Genomic DNA, 27,500 nt, shown 5'->3' on the forward strand with positions numbered 1-27,500 from the left:
GCAGGCGTGCTGTCGGCCGCCGCGCAGGCGGGGTGGGGCGGAGCGGGCATGGGGGCCAGGCCCGCGCAGGCGCGGTGGGGCGGGGCGGGACGGCGCAGGCGCGGGAGGAGCGGCGCGCGCAGGCGCAGTGCGTCGCGGGGCTCCATGTCGCGGCGGGCCCTGCGGCGGCTGCGGGGCGAGCAGCGGGGCCAGGAGGAGCCGGGCCTGGGCGAGCTGGGCCTGGACCCCGGCCCCGAGCGCTGTCGGGAGGGGCTGCCGCCAGCCGCCGTCGGGAGGGGACGCCGCGAGCCGGCCCGCACCGGCGTCAGCAACCGCTTCGAGCTGGTGAGGGGGGTGACAGTGCCGGGGAGAGGTTGGGGCCTGAGGGGTGGCGGTGCCTGGGGGACTCGGGGGGACAGCCGGGGTGGCAGTGGCTGTGGGAGGGGACAGCTGGGGTGGCAGTGGCTGTGGGAGGGGACAGCTGGGGTGGCAGGGGCAGCGGGGGACAGCTGGGGTGGCAATTACTGGGGTGGTGGCAATTACTGGGGGTGGCTGAGAGGTGGCAGTGACTGCAAGGGGGTCACTCGGGGGCAGTGGCTGAGGGGGCGTTGGGGGTGACTGGAGGGAACGGGGAGGCTGGGTGGCAGTGACCGAGAGGGGTGGCGGTGACCTGAGGGGCGGTGGCTGGGTGGGGGTGACCGAGGTGACAGTTTGTGGGAGGGAGTGCTTTGGGGTCAGTGGCCGGGGTGGGACTGGGGGTTTGGGATGGGGGGTGACTGGGAGGGCCTGGGGGGCTGCGGGCTGGGGGGCAGGAAAGGGAGGGAGCTGGGGTGAGATGGGGGTGCAGGGAGGGCTTGAAGGGGCAGCAACTGGTGCTGAACTGGGAGGGAACTGGAGGGAGGCCTGGGAGGGGCTGGGTGGTCTGGGTGTTGGCAGAGCTGGGCCTGAGTATCAGGGTGGACAAACAGTGGGTGAAACCGGTTTTAGGAACGTTCCTGCCATCTTCCCAGCCCTGCAAGATCCTGGCACTGGAGGTCGGGGATCAGGCGGGCCCCGATGGCACAGATGGGTCCTTGGGGTGACAGAGTCTGGCCCTTCCTCTCAGGGCACCTCGGCCAGCCCCAGCGGTTCCCTCTCTTTCCCCGAGGCTTGGCCGTGCGAGCGTAGGCAAGGCTGATTTTGGAGGCTTTTCCCAAGGAAGAGCAGAGTCCAGATACGGCCGTGCTTTTTTCTGCCGTGGCCCCGTGCTTCCCTCCGGCGAGTCGGTGGGTGTGGGGCTGTTTGGGCACCCGCTGGGTGACACGCTTGAAATGAGAGGTCGTCCCCGTCCGTTTGCTGGAGAAGCCAGTCGGGCAGCTGAGCCCTGCCCTGCGCTGCTTCTGCGACCTTTTTCTCTTCCGTTTGCAGGTGGGAGCGGAACAGATCAGATCCCTGGGGAATTCCGTCCCCCGGGTGCAGGAGAGGGCAGAGCACAGCCCCATGCCAGCTGTTTCTGCAGCTTCTCCGCCTGTTTGTGCAGATCACCGCTGAGGAGTCGGAGGATGAGCCACCGTCCAGAGAGGAGCGAGCGGATGCCCGGCTCAGCGAGCGGGATGCAGCAGGAGGGAACAACGAAGGGGCTGTAACTGAAGAGACTGAAGGCGATGGGCAGAGAGATGGGGAGGAGGCAGAGCAGCCGGACCAAACGGTAACTAATCCGCAGGTATCTAGCGATGATGGCCGACACCACGTGAGGTGCAAAGAGAAGGTTTCTTATCTCCCTGTCTCTGTGTGCGCTGAGCAGCTTTGTGGCACCGGACAAGTGCGTTTCTTTTCCCTCGTGCCTGGTTTTTGTCAGAGGCTGAGGATGTGAGCCTCAGGGGAGGGACGCGCGCAGGGAGCTTAAACCCAGGTACTCAGGGCTCCAGATCTGGAGAAGAATGAGCAGTTTGGTGCCGAGGGTTGGGTTTGTGCCGGGATCCAGGGAGATTTTACAGCCGCAGAGGGGAGGTTCCTGAGGAAGAGCTTGTGCTGCGTTCTCACGAGCGCTGAGGTCAGGCAAAGTGCGCAGGAAGGAAAGCATCCTGGGATTGTGAAACGGAGATTGCTTCTCTGCTCCCTTCGCTGCACAGCTAATTGAGCTCTGCACCATACGTGGGGCTGGGCTGGTGGGTAAATGCTCAGTGAAGCGTTTGTTTTGGTGTGGATGATGCGAAGGCTCCAAGCAATGTGAACTAAACATTGAACTTATTCTGTTCTGGTGCATTTTGTTGTTTTAAGATTCCCTCCTGCGGTCTGTATCAGCTCAGAAGTGTCTCCTTGCAGAAGCACGTTAAGGAAAGGGGCACTTTAATTAACAAAGTGACATTGCAAGTCTAGCCCGTGTCTTACTGGAGATGAGGATGGAGGGGAGTGAAGGGGGATTGGCCCCCTGGCCTCACCTGTTAGTGCTCAGCACGTGGGGAGCGTGCCCGTGGGTTTTGGGTGCCAGGCGGTGTGGCCAGAGGGGCAAAGACCACCGTCTGTGCGCAGTTCAGCTGTGCTGGCGGCCTCAGCCAGCCCAGGGGCCGGAGAATGCTCTGGATGTGCAGTGTGGGCTCTGCTCAGTCGGCCCCCGCGTGAGCGGTGGCTCCAGCGGGCCCTGACCCAGTGAATTTGCTGCGTAAACACCGTGGGGTGCAGCTGCGGCTTCTCTCGGAGCTTCCCGGCTAGAAACGTGGGAGCCCTCGGCAGGACCGTGGCAGGCGTCTCCCTGCCGTTTGATAGAGCCAAATCGGGGCCTCGCGTTCCCCCGGTTCTGCAATCCGCTTGGGAGCCGTGGGGTTGTTGTGGTAACGCTGTTACTCACTGTTTTATCTGCGTAGATCCTGGAAATGTGCTTTTTAGCTCTGTATGCCCTGGGGAAGAGGCAGCGTGGACAGCAGCGTGCCTGTCGCATTAGGGAATGCCACGCAGCATCGTGAGCTGAAGTAGCTGCCTCGGCAGCGAGCAGAGCCTGTATCATGTGGTGTTTTCGGGCAGCTGTTGGTTTCTGTGGGAATCGGAGTGACTGACGAAACTGTCACGCTCACTAGAAAGACAGAAATAAGGTTTATTCTTGGGAGTGAAAGAGGGCTGAAATGTTTTTTCCGCACCTGGCGTATCTAAACTGTTTCTTGCCTGATTTTGTAGTCTCGGACATTGATATGAAAGTCAGCTGAGATTTAACCCTTACCTTTGTAAACCTTTGGTGCTTTCCTCCATTTGCTCCTTGTGTCTTAATTTCCACTCGCTGACAAACCTGAACGGATGAATATTGGTTTCATTTAAGGGCCCTCCTGGCATGCTGATCCCTGTGGGAAATGCTCTTCTCCCCCGTGGAGCTTTCATCCCTGTGGTCCCCGGGCATGCTCTGACAGCTGTTCCGGTTCTCGTTGCAGCCTGTGTTGAGTAACAAGCCACGAAAGAAAAAAAAGAAAAGGAAAACCAAGAAAACTTCAGCAGGGGAGACTCTGGTATGTCTGCGTTTGCTCCGAGTTAGTGGCTGTGCTAATTTCTGCATTAGGATTGGCAAAGCGGCTGCTCTGAGGTGGCTGCAGAAAAGATTTTTGAGGCAAAAATGCTCCTTTTTGCATTGTACTCATTTAAAATTATGAAATGGCAACAGCAGCTTTTGACTGTGGTCCTCCAGGCAGCCGGGACTGGCGCAGCTGTGCTGCAGATGCTTAGAGCTGAGATCCCCGCAGCGGCATCTTCTTTCATCTTTGCTTCGAGGCTCCGCACGGGAGGGGGTACTGTGCGAGGGGTTTTGCATTTTCGTTATATTTTCGTTGCCCTACTTAGGTAGCTCTCCCGGCTCTGCGGAGCCACGCAGAGCTCTCGCTGCCAGCCATCGTTCACGTTCCCTTCTCCTCCGTTTGACATCTGACAGCCGAATGCTGGCAGGAGCATTTGCCCCTGCGTTATCAGCTAGTGCCCTGCCAAGTACTCTTCCCATGGGAACTGCTCCATCCCCTCGGTGACAAAGGGAGCAAGGGGACAGTGATTCTCTCTGGCTAATCTGTCCACCCCTAAGGAAGTGGGCTTGGAGTGAGAACTTTATCTGGTGTCTGTGTTTGTGGTGGATAAAACTATAAGAGACAAATGTATGCGCTTGAATAATATACTTTATCTACTTGAGCTAGGCTAGGAGACTAAACATTGCAGTCACTGGTCTTTCCAATTCAATAGAAATAAAGTTCAAGTGGGAGCTAGTTTTCTGCTAAGAAAGGTTTAAGAGTCTGAAGCGTTCACTCAGGGGAGATCCTTTACTGAACATCCAGAGCCATGGTATGCTGAAGTGCTGAACGGGTGAGCCGTGGCTCCGGTGTGGGTGCCTGGCTGGCCGCCTCCTCCCTGGGAATTCAGCTGGGCGAGCTCAGAGCGAGTCACTAAGGCAGAGAACCCCATCAAAGAGCCCGTTTCCTCTTCCGATCCGAGAATAATGAGCAATAGGGTGACATCTGCCAGCTGTAGGCTCTGGGGAGACTTCATACCCAGAACCAGGCAGTTTGATTTGCTAGCTGGAGATAATACTACCTTTGTTCAAGCGCTTAAATGCAAACCACATTATACACTTTTCATGTATCCACTCCATGCGGAGTGGCTATTTTTAGCTGGAAAAAGCAAGCTCGCAGTGCTATTTGGGTGTCATGAATGGAATTCCGTGTTCCACCCGCGTACGTCATGAGGAGGTTGCAACATGGCCCCACAAGAAATGCGTCACTTGCTGTTTGTGGGGGAAACGAGAGGAAAATCAGGATTAAAGTGTTATGCAACTGTTGAGCGTGCGCTGCTGGATATATTCTTTGGGTTGTGAGAAGATGGGGAAAGCGAGAGTGCAGTACATCAGAGCTGGGTTAAAATCATGCGAGTGCTTGATATCTTAGTACAAGGGTGGCAGCAGTAGCTTAGAGTTTCCGTGGAAAGCAGACAGTAAGCCCGATTATTTAAATACTTATAATTAAAATCAGCACCCCAACATTTCATGATATTATAGGGATTGTAGTGTAAATAAACCAGACAAAGCACGGCGAGGGCTGGGTGGGAAGGGGAAGACCAGAGACCAGGCACACGCAGACTTGAGCTTTGTGTTAGGCTGGAAAGGACTCCTGTGGCCAGCTCTTGCCCACGCTAGGTATATTCTGCTGGCGTGTTCGGGCTCTTGGTGGTGTGAAGAGCAACGTCACGCTATCATGATACCTTGAGCAAGCGGAGAACAGCAGCCAGCCCTTTCGGGGGCAGTTGGACAGGGAAGGCAGGTGCTGGGTGGGATTCCTGAGGGAATAAAGGGCGCTGGGTGCAGAGCAGGAGGCCTCAATAAGACATGGGGTGCGCGCACCCGAGGTGGGCAATGGGGTAGCAGCAGGGCGAGTAGTAGGAGCTGCACCAGTATCACACAGAGATCGGGACAAGCCAAAGGACCCAGAGGCAGCTGGGTGCGATCTCCGCTGCGTGACCTGTGTGCCGCGGTGACTCATTCTTGTAATAACTGCCTTGTATTTGCATGTGCCCATCTTAAGGAAGACAACAACCTGGAGGACATCGACAGCCTGCTGGAGAAGATTGAGGATACCAACGGGCTATCACCGCAAACCCAGAGCGGAATAATTGCTGACAGCAGGCCTCTGCTCTACGTAGAGCACAGGTAGTGCTTGCTTCCTTCCTGATTTTGGCCCTGGGCATGACAGGGATATCTCTTCCCCTGAGGAAGGGAGTTGGGAGCCTACCAGCGTGATCCAGCCGTGAATTCAGGACCTTGCTTGAAAGGGGTTGTGGTAACAGTTGTGCACAGCCCCGTTTCTAACCATTCCCCTTAGAGCTGCTTTTGGTTTTGAGCAGTGACTGGTATTCTCTGTTCTCATGCCTGGTTTGAGTGGGCGTCTGGACCAGATTAACCTCCAGAAGTGCCTTCCAGCGTATAGTACTCCGTGATGACTCTGTAGGAGAATCTCTGCAGAGCTGCTGAGAGCCCTGGTGCAGAAAGCTTTGCCATCAAACTCACCTGGCCAGGCGACCGGCTACATTCAGGCCGGGCGCTGTGAGCAGCAGGCCCCGGTACAGCATGTGCTGTCCTCCGAGGAGGGCTAAGCAGTGCCAGGAGCTAATTTCACCAGGAAAGCTGGTTAGACTTGTCTAACCTTTCCCACACGTCGCCACCAACAAAGCGGACTAAGCGCCCAGCATGTCCAAGAGCTGAAGAATGAATCAGCCTCGGGCTTGAGACCCGTAAGATCTGGGCCTGATGGGAATGGGCTGGCTGGTGGGTCCAGTGTGTTTGGGAGCCCTGGGCTGGTGCAGACACTGGCAGCTCTTTCTGTTTCTGGAGAAAACATTTAAACTTGTAGCTGGGACAATTTAACCAGTCCAGGTTTTGAAACATCAAAACTGAGTCTAGGCCGGTGGGTGCTCAGTGCTAGCGCAGCCTGTTCAGGGACACTTCAGCAAAGGCAGGAATGTTTGTTTATCTAGAGGTGGTTTTAAACCGCAATGACATCTTTGGTCAAGTAAATGTTATTCAGAAACCTTTGAGAGCTGGGTAATCTCCGAGTGGGTGAGGGTTGGCAGTGCTGGATCTCAGCCTTCCCACTCCCTTTCTTCAAGCCCTGCTCACTGGATGGCAAAGAGAAACCCCTCTCAAATACGCCTCCCTTCTCTGGGCCAAATGTTAGATCAAGAAAACTGTAGGTGTTGTCATGCTTTGATACAAGATCTTTGTATTAAAAAATGTATTTTAATCCTTGCCAGCCTCCATGCAGCGATGATGGTGCTTGCCCCAAATTGCAGGCTGCCGCTGCTAGGCTCGGCAGCAGGTATCTCGTGTTTTCCAGGCACGCGTCCCCGGGCGTGTGCTCCTGAACGGCAGCTGCTGTTCCCAGACTGGGGCCCCGCTGCCCTGGAGAGGGCAGCAGCAGTATTCCCCAGCTCAGCACTGTTTAGGAGCAGAGCACGAAGGAAGCATGTATCTGATCGAACAAGCGTTTCGATGCCTCCTGTTCTGACCATTTTTAGGCTCCTTTCGGTTTGTTGTGTCACATCAGTGGCGTGTTGTGACAGTTCAGGGGCTTCGCCAGGGACAGTTCAAGGTACAGAACACTTGGCGCTGATAGCCAGAAGTCTCACGCTCGAGTCTTCTCCATGTTTAACTGACAGTAGCTTCTCTTTCTTGTTTCAACCTTCTCAGAAACTTGAATCCAGAGAATGAGTTGAAGAGATACTTTGGGGCTCGCGCTGTTCTTGGTGATCAGAGGTTAGTCCAGAATTTAATATTAAACCCTTTCAAAGTCCGAGTCGGTGTGTCCGTCCTTCCCCTGGTACGGCTTACTGAGCCCCTAGTGCCACACCTGGGCAGGGAATCCAGGGTTCAGGGTGTCTTACTCATTTAGTAGTCGCTTGTTGGGACAGGAGAATATTTTTTGTGATATATGTGAGGGGAGGAGTAAGACTTCTCCAGGCTTTTACTAGCATTTGCTTTTTCGTCTGCTGATTTTCCCTCTCATTTACTGTCAAACACCCTTCTAAAGTCCTTTCACTCCAATTCATAGACTCTTAGATTTTGTTTTTTTCCTTTCTCCAGCATTTGTCGCTTGTTGCTATTCCAAAGTCTCTGATGTCTTACAGAGTGGACCCTGAATGCTTTCCAGAGGGTCTCATGCACTTGCTTTCAGGGGCCCGGGGAACCTACTGCTTCTTGGGTGTGAGGTCTCCATGCAATTATCCATTGCACTGTGGTCAGTGTTATCCAGAAATCCCTGCTTCCATCAGCTGGTTGAAAAATGTGCACATAACAAGGGTATAAGCTCAGAGCAGTGATGGTGTAAGCGGAAGCCTTCTCTGAGAGAGTCTGTGGAGGAATATTTAGTGCTTGAGGAAGAAGAAGCAGTCCCTTACTGAGGAGACCTGACTTTCTTAGAGTGGCCTTGATTTCTGAATTTCTCCTGCCCTGATCCAATAAATTGGTTGCGCTTGTGAGTACGGCTTAAACTAAATCAGTTGGTATTTGAAGGCACTGCTGGGAAGAGGGATGAGTCAGAGGGATATGGGGCTCTCTTAATTGGACCTGAGAAGCTGTTTGAAGCAGAGGCAGCTGAGAACTTAGCAGGAATAAAAACAGGGGAGAGAAGCTATTGAAGTGGAAATGCTGGAGGCACGGGCTGGCCCAAAGAGGAATGGTTGAAGTAAGGCAGAGCCTGAGTGAAGGTATGTTGTGCCTTGAAGACAAACATGTTAAAGCTCTGGGCAAAAGGGCTGGCAGGGCTGCAGCTAGGGCAGAAGTGGGATCTCTTTTTCCCTGAATCATTCTTTTTCTGGCTGGTTTCAGCCCTCCTCATTCTGTTAGTGCAGAGAAACTGTGACCTCTTATGTCTATTTCCTCAGGCCAAGGCAAAGGCAGCGCCAGTATGTCCGCAGCACGTGGCTGACGGCTCCCAAGAACACCTGGCCGCGCTTCAGCAAAACAGGTGAGGCTTTCGGTGCCGCCTCCAGAAGCACCGCGCTGCCCCTGGCCGACGGGGCACGTCAGTCCCGTGCCCGTGTTGGCACGGGCAGCCGCTCCTGCCAGCCTGGCTTTCCTAGAGCTTCCGTGCACAGAAACTGGAGCTGCTTTCATCAGCTGCCAGGCCCAGACTTCATGCTGGCTGATGCAGAAAGGGAACTGCTCGTCAGCTGATGGAAATACCTCCTTTCTCAACAGGGAGAACTCAGTCTTGTATCTTAGCATCTGAGCTTTTTCCCCCCCCCCCTTATTGGAGGTAGCAGGCGATGAGTACTTCCCCTCTTACCGCAGTCTTGCTGGATAATGGGAAATACCCGTGGGGAGAGCAAGCTGCCTGGGCTTCTTGGGTGGATTTCGGACTTTGACTCATGGGAGGAGGGAAAGGAGTGACATTCTCTGGGAGTTTCTGAAAACACGTCCGGCTTTGGACCCAGTGGTGTGAATGAGGTTTCTGTGTTACAAGAAAGCGGGAGAGCTCCTCTTGCCGCTGTGCTCGCAGGCTGGCAGCAGTGGTACCCCCCGTCTCCCGTGCACCCTCTAGGTATTGCCATGCAGCTGGTGGACAGCAGGAGGGGAGTGCAATACTTCACATTTGAGCACCATCGCGAGTACCAGCAAGTGCAGTTCAAGTTCCTGGATGCTGTAGAGTCCATGGACCCCAACAACATTGTGGTATGTTGTGAAATTAGGTTGCCCCTGCTGTTACCTCCTGCATTCCTGCAGCCCCTTTCCCCGGCTGGGGACGTAGGCCGATGCATCCCAGTGCTTATTTTTTGCCAGTCTCGTTTTAAGCAGTAGAGCCCTCTGTGTGGGGAGAGGCAGTGTTGCTTGCTGAGCTCTGCTTTCGCCTTATTCATGAGATAAGTGACCACCTTGGTGCAAGCGAGGTCTAGTGGCCGAGCCTCGGTGGCTCTGCCCGAGAGCATGCCAGGTAGCCATCTGGAAGAGGAGCCCGCAGGAACTGACCGTTGGCTGAAAGGGTAGGAATAAAGCTCCCTTGTCTCAGCTCTTCAGCTGGGAAAGGAAAAATATTACATAAACTGATCTTTAAATGGGAATCTAAACTAACAGCTGTTCTATTTATAAACTCTTGCATGGATGAAAAATGTTTCTTTTGGTATTTCAGCAAAACAGTCTTTGTGTTGAAAGTTCTTCATGCGTGTCCAAGCTCATTAAACTGTATGGTAACATTTGTAGTTTGTAGGGATAAGCAGCAGTAAAATTGCTCTGCACCCTACTGAACCATAATTGAGGTATTTTTGCTCTGAAGACCCTGGCCACATGAGCTCGGATACATGCCCTGGAGAAATTTCTTAAAGAGGCCATTGTCCACTAAATAAAGTTTACTTCCTTCTACTTTCCCACCCTCTGCATGGCTGCTGCTCTCTCCAGCTCCTCGCTTCTGCCCGCTGACTGGGCTGAGGGATTCGCATTAAACGATGCGAGGTAGCTCCTATGCAGCAGCGATCAACCGGAGAGCCAGCGTCAAACAGCTCAAACACGGTCTCCCACGGCTGTGCAGAGCAGGACGGGTTTTCCGTGGCACGTTTTAGTCTTTATGCTCTGTCCCTGTTAAGTGGGTCCGGCTACGTTTGAAGGTAACTCCTACAGCTTTAGTCTTTCAATTTTACGTTAAGGGTAAAATCTAACAGACGGGGGTTCGCCCATGCCAGAATTACTTCAACCCCCCAACTGGTTTATCTGTGACAGCCACAGTTTCACGTAGCCGGAGCCCAGATCTGCCTTGCTGCTGTGGTTTCAGCATGCAAAACAGGAATTTTTGGGGGGTCCTGTTCAGTGAGTGTTTTTGTCCTCTTGCCGGGGGTTAAAAGGGTCTTGCTGGTGAAGTTGTAAGTGCGCGAAGAGCGCTTTTTCCCATGGCAGTGGCCCTAGGTGCTCCGTCTCTTCCAAAAATGAGAACTAGAAAGGAACTTAAGAGCAAGCAAGGAAGGGGTAAAACGTCAGGCAAGTGGCACCAAGGCAAAGGCGCTGGGCTGGGGCAGCCTAGAACATAAAGACTTTGTACTGTAGGTGGTCACGCTGGCCAGCACCCTGCAGATGTATGACTTCTGGAGCTTTTGAAGCTCTATTTTTCTCTTTTGGAGGAAAAAAAAATCCCAAAATTAAACTGTGAGGAGATTTGAAGTAGCTTCAGTATTTTCATATTGAAACTGAGTTTTAGGTACTTGGAAAAAGTAGTCCATTTGTAATATAATTAGTGAATGCAGAGGTTTTTGAGGTGTGGTTAAACTTCTATTCCAAAGCCTGGAAAAATATTTTTAATCCATTACCATTCAGGAGCTGGATCCTGGAGTTGTAATAGATGTGTCAAAATGTCCTCTCGGTACCCAGAGGAAGCAAAAGCCTGATCAAATGCTGAGAATTGTTAAGGAATAGAGAATAAAACAAAAATGTAATTATGCCTGCTGCCTGCATCTTGAATATTGTGCACAGTTCTGGGCCCTCACCTTCAAAAGGATCTGGTGGAGCTGGGAGAGATTCAGAGGAGGACAGCAAAGATGATCAAAGGCCTGGCATGGTCTCAGCACTGGAAAAGCTGGGTCGGCCGGGAGGGAAGTGCCTGGGGGATGCTGCGATCGAGGGCTCAGATCCTGCGTGGGGTGGGGAGAGATCTCCCTCCAACACAGGGGTGAAGCCGGCAGGCTGGGGTTAAAGGAAGTTCTTTGCGTTGTGTGCTTAAGCGGTGGCTTTCTGGCTCGCAGAGCTGGGGTGCTGGAGAGGTACCTGGGTCAGTAAGTGAGCAAAGTCACGGGAGGAGACACCATTAATATCAATGGCATCTTTGACAGTGGGGGTCCCCGAACCCCTAAGAGTTGGCAGCTTAGAGAGTGCTGGGAGTCGTCGTGTGTGCCCAGCTTCATGCCCTCCTTCCCAGGCATCCGCTTCTGGAGACAGGGCAAGGTGGACCTCTACCCTGACCCAGCGTGACTGTCCTTAGGTTCTTTTAATCCATGGCTCAGCCTTTCACGTGAGGTGCGTCCCCAGCCTTGCACTGCGGTCTGAGCACTGGCTCTCTGATGGCGCGGGACAGGATTTCTTCACCTTCAGACCCAGGGGCAAGAAGAGCCCCTCTCTCTTAGGCGCGGTGTCAGGGCGTTTGCCTCCCTGCCACGCTTCCAGAGCTTGCCTCGTAGGCAGAGCGCACGAGAAACCTGTGATTTGCGCTGTCGTGTAATCAAGCTCATGCTCTTCTGTAGCTGCTGCTTCAAATGAACCCGTACCATGTGGACTCCCTTCTGCAGCTCAGCGATGTGTGCCGGATGCAGGAGGATCAGGAGATGGCCCGTGATCTCATAGGTAAGAGCTGAGGTGAGGAGCGGATGTCCTGGCGTGAGGTGAGGTGGGAGCTGCTGCTGTTCGCTGTCCCGGTTTTGCCTGCCGCCAGCTCAGCCTGCCGCTGGGGAAGGGGCAGCAGCAAAGGTGATCGGCCCCTCTCGGCTGGCCTGAGTCGGGGAGAGCTTGCTGAGGGTGGACGTGGAAAACTCCAGCCTGGCGGAGTCCCCGCCGGGGTCTGCAGAGCAGCGCGGCGTTGTGCTGCGGAGGCAGGGCTCGTCGCCAGCTGCCGATACGTACGGCACGGGGAGGGAGAGGTGGTGCTGGGGCATCGGTCTGCAGACGTGCACGCGTGCGCTCCCAGCGCCGAGCGAGTCCCTGCTGAAAGTCTGGGCTGAACAAGTGGCTGTGAATTGGTAGTCAAGGGCTTTTGGTTCAGTTTTGGGTTTTGTTTCAACAGAGAAGCAGCAAACCAGAAGGGTTGGTTTGGCTCTGCGTCTTGTGACTGCGAGCGCTCCGCTGTGTGTCATCCTGCGGACCAGCAGCTTTCGCTGGAGGCTTTTAAATGGAGCCAGATGTGCTTGTCTGGGGCAAAGCACATCAGCGTTCACCTTCAAAATGAATGAAAGGATTGTCTGGACATCGTGGGGTGCAGGATGTCCCTTGCAGGAGGAGGGTCTGATTTAGTAGCTATGAGACACGGCAGTGTGAGAGACGCTCCAGGAAGCCTACCCCCTCTGCGGGGAGCGTGCCCAACCCTCTGGGCCAGCCTGCCTTGCCCTCCTCTGACCAGCATCTTGCCGGTCGGCATGTCGGGCTCTGCTTTTCGGGGCATGGCAGGCTGCGTGGGGGCAGGAGGCATCCCGGAGGATGGCTGCCCCTCGGACGGCTGTGCCGCAGCCTCGTGTCTCTGAGATGTGCTGTTCGGTAACCGGGGCGTGTGCTCCCCAGCACGATAGGAGGGGGCAGAGGCAAAGTGAGGGCAGGATTTTTGGTTTCCCTATCTGAAGATGGTTGTGGCAGAGCCACAATCCCAGACCTCCAGAAGAGTTACTTTTCACAACCGGAGCATGATCTTAATGCCCGCAGACGGGAACAGGGCTCGCTTGCCTGGCTATCCGCTGCGGCCACGTACTCTGAAGTAGCTTTGTGTCTTGCTAGAGTGTGAACAAGCTTATTTCATGGGTGCCAGAGCTCTCGATTATCGGTGTCTTCTGGGCTAAATCGACTGCCATTTTGTGAGCGGTGGGGCCGCGTGGTGTGCCGGGGTGGTGGCGTGCCCTGACACTGTCCTTGCTGTTGCAGAGCGGGCGCTGTACAGCCTGGAGTGTACCTTCCACCCCGTCTTCAGTCTCACCAGCGGGACCTGCAGGCTGGACTACCGGCGGCCGGAGAACAGGTAGGCGGCACGCCTGCCTGCCCCGCGTCTGCCGGAGAGCCATCGCGGTGTGCCCTGGCCTACTTTGGACGCGGAGACCCAGATTCACGACGTCTGCTGCGTCATCCGCGCTGGCGGGGGGACCTTGAATGTCCCTTTCTGTCGGAACAAGCTCTGCCGCTCGGCAGTCGATGGCAACGCCTCTTGGTGAGGCAGCAGCAGGGCTCCCGAGACGGGTGCTGGGGTACCGGCAGCTCTTGCTCTGCCAGGTCACTTGCGCTGAGGTTTCTTTGCAAAGCATCCTCTTTCCCGAGGGATTTCTTACTGGAGCAGTAACTGCTCCTCCCCGTCACATCCTTCTCATGCAGTCAGTACCCCTTAGCCCAAAATGGCACTTATATTTGTCACAAAAATACTCGCTGCGTGTTGACGGCTGTGCTTGGTCACTTGTGTGCTGCCTGCCCAGCTTTCATCCCCAGCACTCGCGCTGCTCCCGGCCCGGCTTTTTATGTAATGACAGCTCTGCAGCTGTGGGGAAAGGTGACTTTATTCTGGGAATTTTCCAGTCAGCTGACCCGAGTCATCCCTCCCGAACTGCCGTACCTGGAGGTTGCTCAGATTTCCAGTACCCACTCACTGACGGGCTCGGTGCCGTCTGTGACCTGAACCTTGCGATCTGTATCTCGCCCGATTTGGGTGTTAGTCCTCCACCCGTACGCACTCTGCACGCTCTGCGTCACCGTCCCCGTGCGGCTGGGCGGACGGGACAAGGCAGGATGCAGACTCGGGATTTACTCGTTTCTCTCTTCCTGAGTTGTCGGCCGGTCTGCGAGAGCACGAGGCTGTGGGGCCTTGGGGAGCAGGGACGGAGCAGGCCATGGGTTTGCTGTCCCTATGCTGGCACAAAGAAATAATAATAATAAAAAATAAAATAAAAAAGAGACGGGATCGTGATGGGTCTGTGGCACCCCGTACTGCACCAGGCTGGGTTCCCTGGACCCTCCTGGCTGCGCTGCGACGCTGGTGCTCGGGGGCGAGGAGCTGGGGCTAACCGTGGGTGAGTTCTTGAGTAGCACGAGGTGCTTATCTCCAAATCTGGCTTCTAAAACCTGCTCCCGTTCCCCACGCAGGGCTTTCTTCCTGGCTCTCTTCAAGCACCTGATGTTCCTGGAGAAGAGAGGCTGTCCCCGGACAGCCCTGGAGTTCTGCAAGCTGATTCTGAGGTAGGTGCCGCCGCCGAGGGCTGCACCCCGTTCCCTGCGGGATGGGGCAGGGCGTCTCAGGCTTGGGGGAACGCGCTTCAAACAACGCACCGAACTGAACCCGGGTGGGAGAAAAATCCCAGAGGTGTACTAGTGCTCCCAGGCTCCGTGAGGGCTTGTTTCCACTCCTTATAGATGCAGTGTCACAGGTTGGTTTTGAGCACGGGCTCTTATCTGCGGTGCTGCTTTGGAAGAGGGGTCATTGTTGAGAAGGAGGCTTAAACAGATGGGACCTGGGTGGCCCTTGCTCTTGACTGCTGAGCTGTGGGCCTGGCTGGTCCACAGAGCCCGGAGTCTCTGCGGAGCAGATGTACAACGGTGGCTTCAGCCTGCTCGGTTTGTGGCCATTGATCCTCCTCCCGGGTGGGACAGGGGGGCCGTCACCCCTCTGCAGGGACGCAGACCGGGCAGGGCGTTGCGCCGTCATCCTGGCCGTGCAGGAAACGATCCTGTTCCCGTTGTCTCCGCTTGCTGAGTCATGGAAGCTCTCTGGATGCTAGTGGGAAAGTCTTGTTTGACTTAGAAATGAGGACAGCTACTTCAGCTCTTGTGACACTGATTTTGTTTCCTCCCCTTGTGCTCGCCTCCCTCTGAAGCCTTGATCCGGAGAACGACCCTCTGTGTGTGCTGCTGCTGATTGATTTTCTGTCCCTCCGAGCTAGAGAATACACCTTCCTGACCCGCATGTTCCAGGAGTGGGAGGTTAGTTGGCAACAGGCTGTGCTGGCGAGAGAGGGGGCAGAGAAGGGGAGAGCTGGTTCCTGGGGCTCTCCCCACCTGGGCTGGGCTGGAGGGGGCGGCTGGGCCACAGAGCATGAGGTTTTCCTAACCAGCTTAGCCCTTTGAGGGCTGTCTCGCGACCAGGCTGGCATCCCAAAAGCATCGGAACCACCCATAAAGGCTGGGGAGTTTGTTCTTGTAATCCTGGGACCCTGCAAACAATTGTCCGAACTCAAAATCGCTTACTCAGTTGTGGGGGCACCAAGCCAGCGGCTGGAAAGTAACTTAATCCCGCGAGCAAGAAACCCCACCCTGCGTACAGCCCAGCCACATCGAGATCATTCTGCATAGCATCATTTCTCGGTAAATCTGTCTCTCATCCTGCAGAGTCACCGGAATTTGTCCCAGCTGCCCAATTTTGCCTTCTCGGTGCCGTTGGCCTATTTCTTCCTGAGCCAGCAGGAGGAGCGCTCCGAGCTGGAGCTAAGCCAAGCCCGGGAGAGAGCCGCCCGGCTCATCCAGCTGGCCTTGATCATGTTCCCAAGCGGTAAGTCTGTCCCCACCGGTAAGTCCGTCCCGCAGGCTTTGTCGCTGTCTTCATCTGTGAGAGGAAAGGCTGGATTCCAGGCAGGCAAATGCAGAGGCAGCGCTTCGCCTGTGGGTTACAGATGGCGTTGCCCTCTCTCCGTGGGAGATGGGAGCCCTGACTCAGAGGGTGACACAGCTCGGTCAGACCGGTGGTGGCAGGCGCTGCTGTACCTCCGTCTGGTGTGGCAGCGGTGGGATTCAGCCTTCCCACCCCGCACCGTGGCAGGGCCGGCGAGAGAACGGTGGAGCCGTTCTCCCCGCGGCCGTGAGCCCTCCGCGTTAGGAAGAGCTCAGCGACTGTTCTCCCTGCTGTGCACCCTCCTCGGAGCGGCCGATGCCCCTTCAGTAGGGATGATCACAGGCGGGCAAGCAGAGGGAGGCTGAGAACCGCAGTCTTGGAGCAGGAAAGCCCAGACCAGAGACAACAAGTCTCTCTTGGCTTTCCCTCCGAGGCACTGCTCTGCTTTAGGTGTGCTCTCTCCGGGCGCCCATCGCTCTTGCTTTCAACCAGTTGGTGCTGCTGTCCGTGAAAGGAGATATACAGCCCCTCTGGGCCCAGAGGAGGGTGTGTCTTTATAGGCAGGAATTACCAGCTCTCAAAGAGAGGTTTAGTTTGTGTTGGCTGAAACCATCTCTTTTGCTGCTCGTCACAGTGACCAAAATAAAACCCTTGTTCAAGTTTCACAGGCCAGCAGCAGCCTTAAATGCAGAAAATTGCACCTTATTTCACTGGAGAAAAAAAAAGTTTGTTGTTCTCTTTTCGTTTACTTCGGATCTCTTTCCATCATCCACACAGAGATCAAAAGGCAGCGTAACCCCCAGCAGCATCCTCGCACCCTCCTTGCGTGGGTCCTTGTTCAGCGCCCCAGGGGGGTGCTGGCCCCCCGGCACGGGGCTGTCTCTCTGCAGCCCTGGCAGTGGTGACCGGCCACTCCATGGTGCTCCTCGCCGGGCTGTTGAAAGCGAGCTGTCTGACTTTCTCCTGCAGTTCTTATGCCGTTGTTGGATCACTGCAGCGTGCAGCCCGATGCCAGGGTCGCGTCCCATTCCTTTTTCGGGCTGAATGCTCAGATAAGGTAAGCCCTAGAGATGCTCTCAGTAAAGAGAAGGAATCGATTTTGCCGGTAGCGGGGCTTTTGCTTGCTCAGGCAGCTAATGGAGTTACAAAGCTGCGGAGGAGAATATTTGGTTTTCCTGAGTAGGCTGTTAGATGCTTTGATAATGGATTTCCATAATGGCCACCAGATAATGCTAACAGACCCACCTCGCCTTAATGTGGATGGGTCAGAAGTTCATAGCGAAGCTTGTCGGTACACGTAGTCGGAGAGAACGACGTGTGCGTGCTCTCGGGGCAGGCTGTCTCCTACCAGTCTGGATTTCCCTGCCACATGGTCCCCCTAAACAGGCAAATGGTCTCCCCCTCGGGTCAAGGCAGTGTTAACTTTCAACTCATGGCTATGCTTATCCCAAAAATAGAGGGAGGCGGAAAAACTGGTGAAAGTAGATGGAAATAGCAAAGCAGGGAGCCTGCGATTCCTCTCTTTGTGTTCTCACGCCGAAGCACAGTGCAGAGACGAGCCCTTGCCAGCCCGCGCAGGGACCTGCAGGCGGGAAGGAGGAGAGTGCCCTGAATAACAACTGTCTCCCGTAGCCAGCCTCCCGCCTTGAACCAGCTGACGTCCCTCTACGTGGGAAGGACTCACTCCCTGTGGAAGGACCCAGCCGTCATGGCGTGGCTGGAGACCAACGTCCGCGAGGTGTTGCGCATGGTGGATGCCCGGGACCCGCTGGTGGAGGAGTCTGAGCACAAGTGAGTGCGGCAGGCGGAGGTCTGCGGCTCTCCTGCCAGGCATGGGTGCCGAAACGTGGGGACAGAGCGGGCTGGGGGGGCTCTGCAGACATGAGGAGCTCTGTCCCGGGCTGCAGCGGCGCTGGGGCTTGCTCAGAGCCCCACGACTGCCAGTGTGATGGTGGCTGCCGATGCCGAGGGTTACACCGCGGGGCCGGGAAGGCAGAGGCTCTTCTTCCCTTTGCACAAGTGTGAATTAAGAGCTGTACCTCTCGCTGGAGAGCGCGTGCTGCGCTGGCTTCCCCCAGCCTCGGCCATCGCCTGTGCCCTGGAAATCGCCCGGGAGGGCGGAGGGGTTGCTGCTGGCTGCGGGGGGCAGGGATGGCTGCACGGCTCGCAGGGATTTGCTGCACAGGGCAGGTGAGCGCTTAGAAACACTTCCCGGCTCTGAGAAGCAGGAGAGAGAGGCATTAGGTCTTGCCCTAGACCAAAGTTACTGTACTCTGCTGCCCTGCGGAGGAACAGGGCCGGTGAGAGATCGGTGCGGCGTCCCTGAGCTGTTCCGCTCTTTCACCTGAGGTCAGCAGCTGCCAAGTGACTTTGGCTTCGCCTGAAGCCAGCTCCGTCCGATACGGCGCGTCCCCCAGGGACGGGGATGAAGCTGACAACGCACCTAGAGAAGCAGAAATGGAGGGGTGGCTACGCTGAGGCGTGCTCGGCACAATCCTCTGTCCCTCTCCCCGCTTTAGGAGGAAGATGCGGTACCAGAGCGCACCCAGGAATATCTACCGGCACATCATCCTCTCGGAGATGAAGGAGGCCACGGCAGCTCTGCCTCTGGTGAGGGGCCCTGACGGGGCACAGGCAGTGCCGCAGCCCGTGGCGTGATGGCACGCGCGTCCCTGCTGCGGACGCTGGGCACGTCTTAAACCCCAGCCACCAGCAAGAAACATCCGCCTGGCCTCGAAGTGTCCTCCCTGTATGCACGGCTTCCCGGGGCGGCACACGGCAGGGGGGCACGTGCGGGCAGGCCGGGCTGCGGCTGGTGCCCGGCTCTGTTCCGCTCCCCGAGACTAAGGGCTGTCCAGCCGGTCTGACCGTCTCCGTGCCTCGGTGTTCGCTGCTGCTGGCGCCGCAGCCTTCACCCCTTCTTTCGTCTCCCCCCGCAGGAGGTGACCTCGCAGCCTGTGATGGGGTTCGATCCCTTACCTCCTTTGGACTCCATCGTTTCCTACACCAGACCAGAAAGGTACCTTCTCCACCCCTCGTTTCTGCGCTGGCACAGCCGGCGTGTTCCCGGTGCACCCTCAGCCCCGGGCTTGGGTGCACGTGGGTGCTCGGAGCTGACGTCCTCCTCCATCTCGGAGGAAGAGCAGCCTGGCTTGCAGTGCTCGCCGACAGGCAGAGCGTACAGGCAGGACTGGTCCTGCCGCTTCGTGGTGGTCGCTGTTGGAGACGGCAGCTGTTCGCAGCCATTGAGGCAAAGGCCGCTGCAAAAATTTTGGCTGTTTCTTAACCGAGGTGGTTTGGGATAAATACAGGTTTAAGCGCAGCCAGCCGCGGCGCGCGCAGGCCGTTCGGGTGAAGCCCGTACGCGTCTTACGCGCTGACCCGGCTCAGAGCAAACCCGGCAGGGCTTTTAATGACTGCTTTGCCCAGAGGCTGGCGAGCTGCTGGCTGTGTGGGGTAAGAAAGCCCTGAGAATTCCCCGACCCGCTGCGTCGGGGCTGGCTCAGGAGGGGCCATGTGTTGGGCCGGACAGCGCGGTTCTCTCCGAGCATCCCTGCGCTGTCTCGGCCCCAGCGAGAGGCGGAGGACCAAGCTGCCCCCTTAACCGCCGTGTGACTTCTGTCTTTCAGGACGAATCGTCCATCCAACGAAAGCACTTTATCTCTCTTCTTCCGATCGCTGTTGCCAAATTTTAACCTGCAGGTACGTGCAGTCAGCTGCTGCGGGCGGATCAGAGCACACTTTCGCTGTCGGTACACAGAAGTTTCCACCGCACAGTGTTTCTGCAAAGGGAGTGGCTCTTGGCATATGCAGTGTGTAAACGTCAGGTTGCAGAACAGCCTGATGCTTTTTGGCAAGCGGCATTGTCTCTCTCCCTGCCTGCCGCAGACAGGCAGGCAGCTCCCTGCCTGGCCGCTCCAGCTCTGCTCTCTTGCAGGGAGACATCAGGCACGACGGGGATGAAGAGGCTGGAGCAGGGCAGGACCTTAACCAAGGGGTGAACAGGCTCATGGCAGCCATGCGGGACATGCTGGCGAACATCCAGTTTCAGGAACCCCCCCGAGACGACAATCCCGAAGGCGACGGCGACTGGGACTGAGCCCAGAGCGCCCAGAGCGCGCGTCTTCTTCCCCCCCCCCCCCTCCCCGAACCCTCTGTAATCTCCCCCCGTTTGTGTCGCGCTCCAATAAAGTCACACAGACTCGGGGTGCCTGCTCTCGCTGCGGGGATGGGCTCCGTCCGGGCACCTTTCGCATCTCTCGGTGGGGGCGGGGGGGGGACGAGGGCTGTCTGAAGGTGGCAGAGCTAATCTACAGCAGCTGTCCCTCGGCCCCACGTCAGCTTAGTCCCCTTCTGGCCTCCTCCAAGCGCGGTTGCTGTCTCATTCCCCTGGTCTTGTGTCTAATGGCCGGAGGCTTTTTTTTTCCCCCCTTCTCCTGCGGCCCCCTGTGCTTTTCCCCAGCCTGAAGCCTCCTTCCCTCCACGAAACGCTCCAGGCCCTGACAGCTCTGGACCTTCCAGCTTGCTGATGAAGGGTTTGGGGTCTCCCCGCTTCTATGTGGTCCCTCGGGGTGCGGAGCAACAAGCTGCGCTCTGGTAGGGGCTCCCCGAGCTCTCCTTGTGCTACCGGAGGTGCGCGGGGAATGGCTTTTCCCCACGTCGCAGCCGTTTGATCGTGCTGGGAGCAGAAAGGATCCCCCCTCCCCGCTTTTTGTTTTCTTCCCCCCATCCCTTATTTCCCCACCTTCCACCTTGCAGAGCCGGGAATGAGGTCAGCTGCGTTCAAACCCTTAACTCAGCCTTGCTGCCCTGCAAAGCTTTTCCCCGTTTTTGCTGTGTAACGGTGTAGATGTGGCTCGAATGCTGAGCCAGGCTGCGCTGCCCGGAATAAATCCTCCCCCTCCCCTGTCTCCTGCAGTGTCTGCTGCATCCCTTCCCCGGGGAGCAGCATGGATCCCGGGGGGCCAGCGGGGACGGGGACGGGGCAGGCTGGACGGAGCCCTGGGGTCTGCGCTACAGCGCAGACCCCAGGGCTCCGTCCAGCCTGCCCCGTCCCTGCCGGCACATCCGAATCCCACGGTACGGAAACCCCCCTTGGATTTGCAGACTCGGCATTTTCTGCCTCTGTTGATAAAGCTAAAAATTCACGGCACGTACCGGCGCGCTCTTTAGCAGAGCGGCAACCAAGAAGGGGGAAAGCCGGTGGCTGTTGGTCCAAATTCCTCCTGCTCGTGTTTCCCTGGGGGTGAGCAGTGTTTGTGCCGTTCCTCGCCCGGTGCCGGGGCTTCAGCTCGACGCACAGCACGCGTTAGCCGTAGCTCGCTGCCGTGCCAGCGCTCCGGGTGAGCAAGGCACCATGGCAGCCCGGGACCCCTTTCCCAGCGCGGCCGGCTGAGCCGCTTTCGTCCGTGCCGGAGCCGCGGGGTGCTCCGTGCCGTGGGGAAAGGCTCCCGGCACCCCACGGGAAGGAGCGGAAGTGGCCGGTGGGAACGACCACGGGATCGGCCTTTTCATGCGGCCGTGAATGGCTCTTTGGCAGTTGAGCGGCTCCAGGCATCAACACCAACACAAGGCACATGACGGTCAGATGGGTTCCGTGTCCCTCTGCCGGACCGGGTTCCCTTCGGTGCCGGGCTTTGCCAGGGCGCGGGCGCAGGAACGCATTTAATCGTGTCTTTGATGATCCCTATCCGACCCATCGCCCGCCCCACGGCAGAACACATCCCCCGGGGCCTGGCCAGGTGAAGCCAGTGGTGCCGTGGGGCTGGTGGGGGGGACGGGGCTCCTGGCCCCACACACAGGGGCTGGGAGGGGCGGCTTGGCTCCTCCAGTGGGGAGGGTCCCCCTGGGGTCCCCGAGGCGCGTGGACACCCCAGGGCAAGCAGGACCCCGGGGTGCACGGACTCCCAGGGCACAGAGGACCCCCAGGGCACACAGCCCCCCGACGTGCATGGCCCCGGGGGTGTGTGACGCCCCCAGGGCACGGGGGACCCCCAGGCACACGGTGACCCCAGGCGGTTGGGCTCCCCAGGGCCGTGCCGGGGGTCCGGCAGCCCCAGCCTCCATGGCGGCTCCCCTCACTGCTGGGGTGCCGCCATCATGTGGATGCCCACCCTCCTCGGGAGGAGGAGCCGCGGGAGCCAGCTTTAAAGTGGGGCAGAGAAAGGATCCTTTCTTCCCCATCGCCCTGGACCGGCAGGCGCGTGGCTATAGGGACACCCGGCAGGCCTGGCGAGGAGGGCGGCCGCGACACCGGGGGGCCCGGGAGGTGTTGCGGGGTCCCCAGGCGGCGGGACCCCCCGTCCCCAATTCCTCCCCGTCCCCTCGGCCTCACCGGCGGGCACTGCGGGAGCGCTGGCGGGGTGGACTGGGGGCTCAGGGGGCGTGCGGGTGCTGCAGGGGTCCTGGGGGCTCGGCCCCCAGCCGGGGGAGCCCTGGGGCTGAGGTGGGGGCCATGTCGGCGCTGGACCCCCTGCGCCTGCTGCGTGAGCCCTGGAACGCCAGCGAGGGCAACGAGAGCAACGCCACGGCCGGGGCCGGCAGCACCTGGTGCCAGGGGCCCGACATCCCCAACGAGCTGTTCCTCACGCTGGGGCTGGTGAGCCTGGTGGAGAACCTGCTGGTGGTGGCCGCCATCCTGAAGAACAGGAACCTGCACTTGCCCATGTACTACTTCATCTGCTGCCTGGCCGTCTCCGACATGCTGGTGAGCATCAGCAACCTGGCGGAGATGCTCTTCATGCTGCTGATGGAGCACGGCGTGCTGGTGGTCCGCGCCAGCATCGTCCGCCACATGGACAACGTCATCGCCATGCTCATCTGCAGCTCCGTCGTGTCCTCCCTCTCCTTCCTGGCGGTCATCGCCGTGGACCGCTACATCACCATCTTCTACGCCCTGCGCTACCACAGCATCATGACCCTGCAGCGGGCCATGGTGACCATGGCCGGCGTCTGGCTGGCCAGCACCGTCTCCAGCACGGTCTTCGTCACCTACTACCACAACAACGCCATCCTCCTCTGCCTCATCGGCTTCTTCTTCTTCGTGCTGGTCCTCATGCTGGTGCTCTACATCCACATGTTCGCCCTGGCCCGCCACCACCTCCGCAGCATCTCCAGCCAGCAGCAGCAGCCCACCGTCTACCGCAGCAGCAGCCTGAAGGGAGCCGTCACGCTCACCATCCTCCTGGGTGTCTTCTTCATCTGCTGGGGGCCCTTCTTCTTCCACCTCATCCTCATCGTCACCTGCCCCACCAACCCCTTCTGCACCTGCTTCTTCGGCTACTTCAACCTCTTCCTCATCCTCATCATCTGCAACTCGGTGGTCGACCCCCTCATCTACGCCTTCCGGAGCCAGGAGCTCCGGCGGACGCTCTGGGAGGTCGTGCTGTGCTCCTGGCAGACAGCGGGACGCGGGTAACGGCACGGCCGCCCCCGCCGCGGAACGGACGGACGGACGGACGGACGGACGGATGGACCGATGGGACAGGACACGCCGCGGGGCGTCCCCCTCCGTTGCCCCGATCCGGGCTGGCGGGCTCGGGGTACCCAATAAAGGCTCTTTGCAGTGATGCTGTGGCTGGCACCGCCGCGCAGCCCCCGGGCAGCCCCGGGGGGGGTCGGCCCTTCCCGGCCCCGCCGTTTACCCGCAGCTCGATCGCTCCCGGTTGCCTCCGTCGGGCCGCGGCCGCCTGCACCGGCCCCGGGGCCCGGGGGGGGGGGACCGGGAGGGACCGGCGGGGCGCCGGAGCAGCCCCGGGCGCGGGGCGGCGGGAGGCCGGGGCCCGCGGGGCCGGGCGGCCGGGGCCGCCCCCGGACAAAGAGCCCCTCACCGCCGCCTTTGTTCTCGGGCCGCGCCCGCCGCCGCCCGCCCCGGCCTCGGCCCCGGCCCCGGCCCCGCGGGGGCTCCTGGCGCCCGGGCCCCCCCCCACCCCGTGCCGGCCCCCCCCCCGTGCCCTGTCCCTGCCCCGCCCGTGACGGGACGCGGGTTGAGGGGTGTCCCGTGTGTGTGTCCGCCCCCCGCCGCCCCGGGATGCTCCCGCCGCGCCTGGGTGGTCCCTGCCCCCCCCCCCCGACCGCGGGTACCGGGGTCCCCCCCCCTGCCGGGGCGGGCGGGTCCCCTCCCCCCCGCCCCCCCCCGGTGCAGGGGTCCCCTCCCCCCGCCGTGCCCCCCGCGGGTGCCGGGGGTCCCCGAGCCGGCGGGGCGGGGCCGGGCGGGGCGGGGCGGGGCGGGGCGGGCGCCGGTGCCGCAGGGCCGTTGCAGCGCTGCGGCGGCGGCCGCCGATTGGCTGCGGGGCAGCGGTGACGTCAGCGCCCGGCCCGGTGCGGCGCGAGGCGCCTATAAAGGAGGCGGCGGCGGCGGAGCCGCCCCCCGCGCTCCCGGTGCCGCTCCGCTCCGCTCCGGCTCCCGGTCCCGCTCCCGGCTCCCGGTCCCGCTCCCGTCCCGCTCCGGCCCGGCAGCACCATGAGGGAGATCGTCCACATCCAGGCGGGGCAATGCGGCAACCAGATCGGCGCCAAGGTAACGGCGGCCCCGCCCCGCTGCGGAGCCGAGCGGCGGACAAAGACCGACCCCCCCCCCTCCTCCTCCTCCTCCTCCCGCCGCTCCCCCCCTCGCCCCCCATTCCCGCCGCACCGGGCGGACAAAGGGCCCCGCCCCCCCGCGCCTTTGTCCGCCGCCGCCCTTCAGCACCGCGGACAGCGCCCGGCCCGCCCCGCCGCCAGGGGGCGCCCTGCCCGGCCCCGCCCCCCCCCCGCCGCGGGGTCCCGGTGCCCCCCGCCCCGCTGAGCCCCTCTGCCCCCCAGTTCTGGGAAGTGATCAGCGACGAGCACGGCATCGACCCCAGCGGCAACTACGTGGGCGACTCCGACCTGCAGCTGGAGCGCATCAGCGTCTACTACAATGAGGCCTCCTGTAAGCGACCCCGCGCCCCCCGGGCAGCCCGCGCCCCCCGGGCGGGGGGGCCCCCCCGTCCCTTCCCGTCCCCCCCGGTGCAGGCAGGTCCCGGTCTGCGCCCACCCGGATGGAGGAGGGGAGGGGCAGACATGCGCCCCCCCCATGGGGAGCTCGGGGGGGGGGGCGGGGCGGACATGTGCACCCACCCCGTGGGACCCTGTGGTTTGGGGGGGGACATGACACGGGCACCCGGCTCCGTGGGGCCCTGCGGTGCTGGGGGGGACACATGCACCCAGCCCCATGGGACCCTGTGGTTTGGGGGGGGACACGACACATGTGCACCCACCCCGTGGGGACCCTGTGCTCTGGGGGGACATGACACGGGCACCCAGCCCCGTGGGACCCTGCGGTTTGGGAGGGGGGGCAGACATACGCACCCACCCCGTGGGACCCCCACTGTGTGTGTGGGGAGAAGTGTGCACCCAGCCCCACAGGGACCCCGTAATTTGGGGGGGGGGACACACACATGACACGGGCACGCAGCCCCGTGGGACCCTGCGGGGTGGGGGGAGCACCCACGTGCGCCCAGTCCCACGGGGACCCCGTGTCCGGGGGGGATGGACATGGGCGCACCCAGCCCCGTAGGACCCCGCAGGGTGTGGGGGGCACCCCCGCGTGGGGGGAGCGGCAGGTCCCCTCCCGGCACGGGGTCTCTCGCAGCTCACAAGTACGTGCCTCGCGCCATCCTGGTGGACCTGGAGCCGGGGACGATGGACAGCGTGCGCTCAGGCGCCTTCGGCCACCTCTTCCGCCCCGACAACTTCATCTTTGGTAGGTCCCCGGGGAGGGGGACGCCGTCACCCCTGTCCCCAGACCCCTCCCGGGCCGTCGCCGTCCCCGGGGTGTTTGGCGGGTGCATCCCCACCCGCGCCGTGGGGCCCGGCACAGCCGGCATTCCGCCAAACCTTTGTGGCTTCCACTTCCCACCCCGCCCCGGCTTCAGATCTCGCCGCCGCCGCCGGCAGCGGCGCCCGTCCCCTCCCCGGCGTGGGCGCAGGGGTGCCGGCGGCCAACGGGTGCCTCTTTTTTCCCCCCCCCCCCACCCCGGCAGGGCAGAGCGGGGCCGGTAACAACTGGGCCAAGGGTCACTACACGGAGGGGGCCGAGCTGGTGGACTCGGTGCTGGACGTGGTGCGGAAGGAGTGCGAGAACTGCGACTGCCTGCAGGGCTTCCAGCTGACCCACTCGCTGGGCGGCGGCACCGGCTCCGGCATGGGCACCCTCCTCATCAGCAAGGTGCGGGAGGAGTATCCCGACCGCATCATGAACACTTTCAGCGTGGTGCCGTCCCCCAAGGTGTCGGACACGGTGGTGGAGCCCTACAACGCCACGCTCTCCATCCACCAGCTGGTGGAGAACACGGATGAGACCTACTGCATCGATAACGAAGCTCTCTACGACATCTGCTTCCGCACCCTCAAGCTGGCCACCCCCACCTACGGCGACCTCAACCACCTCGTCTCGGCCACCATGAGCGGCGTCACCACCTCCCTCCGCTTCCCCGGCCAACTCAACGCCGACCTCCGCAAGCTGGCCGTCAACATGGTGCCCTTCCCGCGTCTCCACTTCTTCATGCCGGGCTTCGCCCCGCTGACGGCCCGCGGCAGCCAGCAGTACCGCGCCCTCACCGTCCCCGAGCTCACCCAGCAGATGTTCGACGCCAAGAACATGATGGCCGCCTGCGACCCCCGCCACGGCCGCTACCTCACCGTGGCCACCGTCTTCCGGGGCCGCATGTCCATGAAGGAGGTGGACGAGCAGATGTTGGCCATCCAGAGCAAGAACAGCTCCTACTTCGTGGAGTGGATCCCCAACAACGTCAAGGTGGCCGTCTGCGACATCCCGCCCCGGGGGCTGAAGATGTCCTCCACCTTCATCGGCAACAGCACGGCCATCCAGGAGCTCTTCAAGCGTATCTCGGAGCAGTTCACGGCCATGTTCCGCCGCAAGGCCTTCCTCCACTGGTACACGGGCGAGGGGATGGACGAGATGGAGTTCACCGAGGCCGAGAGCAACATGAACGACCTGGTGTCCGAGTACCAGCAGTACCAGGACGCCACGGCCGAGGAGGAGGGCGAGATGTACGAGGACGACGAGGAGGAGTCGGAGGCGCAGGGCGCCAAGTGACGCCCCACCGCCCCGCTGCCGCCCGCAGCCCCCCCCCCGGCTTCGCGCTGCCGCCCCCCCGGCCGGGCTCCCCCCGCGTGCCCCTTCGGTGTCTCCTGACCCCCTCCCCCCCTGAGCCGGCTCGGCCCCCCCGCCCCTCCCCCCGCCTCCCCCCTTTTTGTTTTTTACTGGTTCGTGTCTATTATTTTTTGGAATACTTAATAAATTTATTGCTGTCCAGGTACCACCGTCTGCGGCTGCTGGGGGGAGGGCGGGGACCCTCTGCTGGAGGCAGCTTGGGGGCTCAACGCCCCCAGCCCTTCTCATTAACGGGGGAACTTGGGGACCCAACGTGGTCCCCTCTCAGATGCTGCCCCGTCCCCAGTGTGTCCCCCTGCCCTGTGCCCCACACCCTCCTGCCCCACAGGGCCAGCCCCCCAGGGCTGGGGGTGCAGGTGTCCCCTTGCCCGGCCGCAGTGCCCGGGAGGGCGGCTGTGCCTTTGTCCCCACTGTCACCCTTCTCCCTGGTGGCTGTCCCCTCCCTGTGCCAGGAGAGCGATGGCCCCTTGTTCCCCCCCGGGGGGGGGGCGGGGGGGGGGTACGGACCCCGGGGTGCTCCTCCATCCCCCGTGCCTGGCTTTGGGGGGTCCAGGGCAGCCCCAGCCCAAAGAGCCCTGAGCCCCCCAGCTCTGGGGACCCCCAACTCCAGC

General features: G+C 60.2%; 2 protein-coding genes across 6 annotated transcripts; both read left to right on the plus strand.

Moving 5' to 3' along the window:
- Positions 1-109: 109 nt before the first annotated feature.
- TCF25 (TCF25 ribosome quality control complex subunit) lies at positions 110-19,937 on the plus strand. Of its 5 annotated transcripts, none has more exons than XM_072873098.1 (18): positions 110-324; positions 1,499-1,681; positions 3,378-3,452; positions 5,499-5,623; positions 7,160-7,225; positions 8,353-8,435; positions 9,012-9,142; positions 11,689-11,788; positions 13,070-13,163; positions 14,273-14,365; positions 15,001-15,106; positions 15,512-15,671; positions 16,701-16,788; positions 17,364-17,522; positions 18,251-18,341; positions 18,671-18,750; positions 19,361-19,433; positions 19,669-19,937. In XM_072873098.1, exons 1-18 carry the CDS (start codon positions 145-147, stop codon positions 19,828-19,830), a joined length of 2,049 nt encoding a protein of 682 aa, XP_072729199.1. In that variant the 5' UTR covers positions 110-144; the 3' UTR covers positions 19,831-19,937. The 5 variants fall into 5 exon arrangements, with proteins under 5 accessions (XP_072729199.1, XP_072729200.1, XP_072729201.1 ...); XM_072873099.1 differs by having other exon boundaries at positions 1,499-1,666; XM_072873100.1 differs by lacking the exon at positions 7,160-7,225.
- Positions 19,938-22,185: 2,248 nt separating this feature from the next.
- On the plus strand, positions 22,186-26,985 carry TUBB3 (tubulin beta 3 class III). Its single transcript, XM_072873206.1, has 5 exons — positions 22,186-23,144; positions 24,072-24,249; positions 24,534-24,642; positions 25,345-25,455; positions 25,736-26,985. The coding sequence occupies exons 1-5, from the start codon at positions 22,186-22,188 to the stop codon at positions 26,809-26,811; spliced, it is 2,433 nt and encodes an 810-aa protein (XP_072729307.1). The 3' UTR covers positions 26,812-26,985.
- The last annotated feature ends 515 nt before the right edge of the window (positions 26,986-27,500 follow it).

This window comes from Ciconia boyciana, chromosome 9 (assembly GCF_034638445.1).
Source record: "Ciconia boyciana chromosome 9, ASM3463844v1, whole genome shotgun sequence".
Lineage (NCBI taxonomy): Eukaryota > Metazoa > Chordata > Aves > Ciconiiformes > Ciconiidae > Ciconia > Ciconia boyciana.

Coding starts and splice junctions, on each gene's coding strand:
- TCF25 (XM_072873098.1), top strand. CDS start 145: ATGTCGCGGCGGGCCCTGCGGCGGCTGCGGGGCGAGCAGCGGGGCCAG. Junction 1,682..3,377: donor AAACGGTAACTAATCCGCAG/GTATCTAGCGAT, acceptor TTCTCGTTGCAG/CCTGTGTTGAGTAACAAGCC. Junction 18,751..19,360: donor TCCTACACCAGACCAGAAAG/GTACCTTCTCCA, acceptor TCTGTCTTTCAG/GACGAATCGTCCATCCAACG.
- TUBB3 (XM_072873206.1), top strand. CDS start 22,186: ATGTCGGCGCTGGACCCCCTGCGCCTGCTGCGTGAGCCCTGGAACGCC. Junction 24,643..25,344: donor CTACTACAATGAGGCCTCCT/GTAAGCGACCCC, acceptor GGTCTCTCGCAG/CTCACAAGTACGTGCCTCGC. Junction 25,456..25,735: donor CCCCGACAACTTCATCTTTG/GTAGGTCCCCGG, acceptor CCACCCCGGCAG/GGCAGAGCGGGGCCGGTAAC.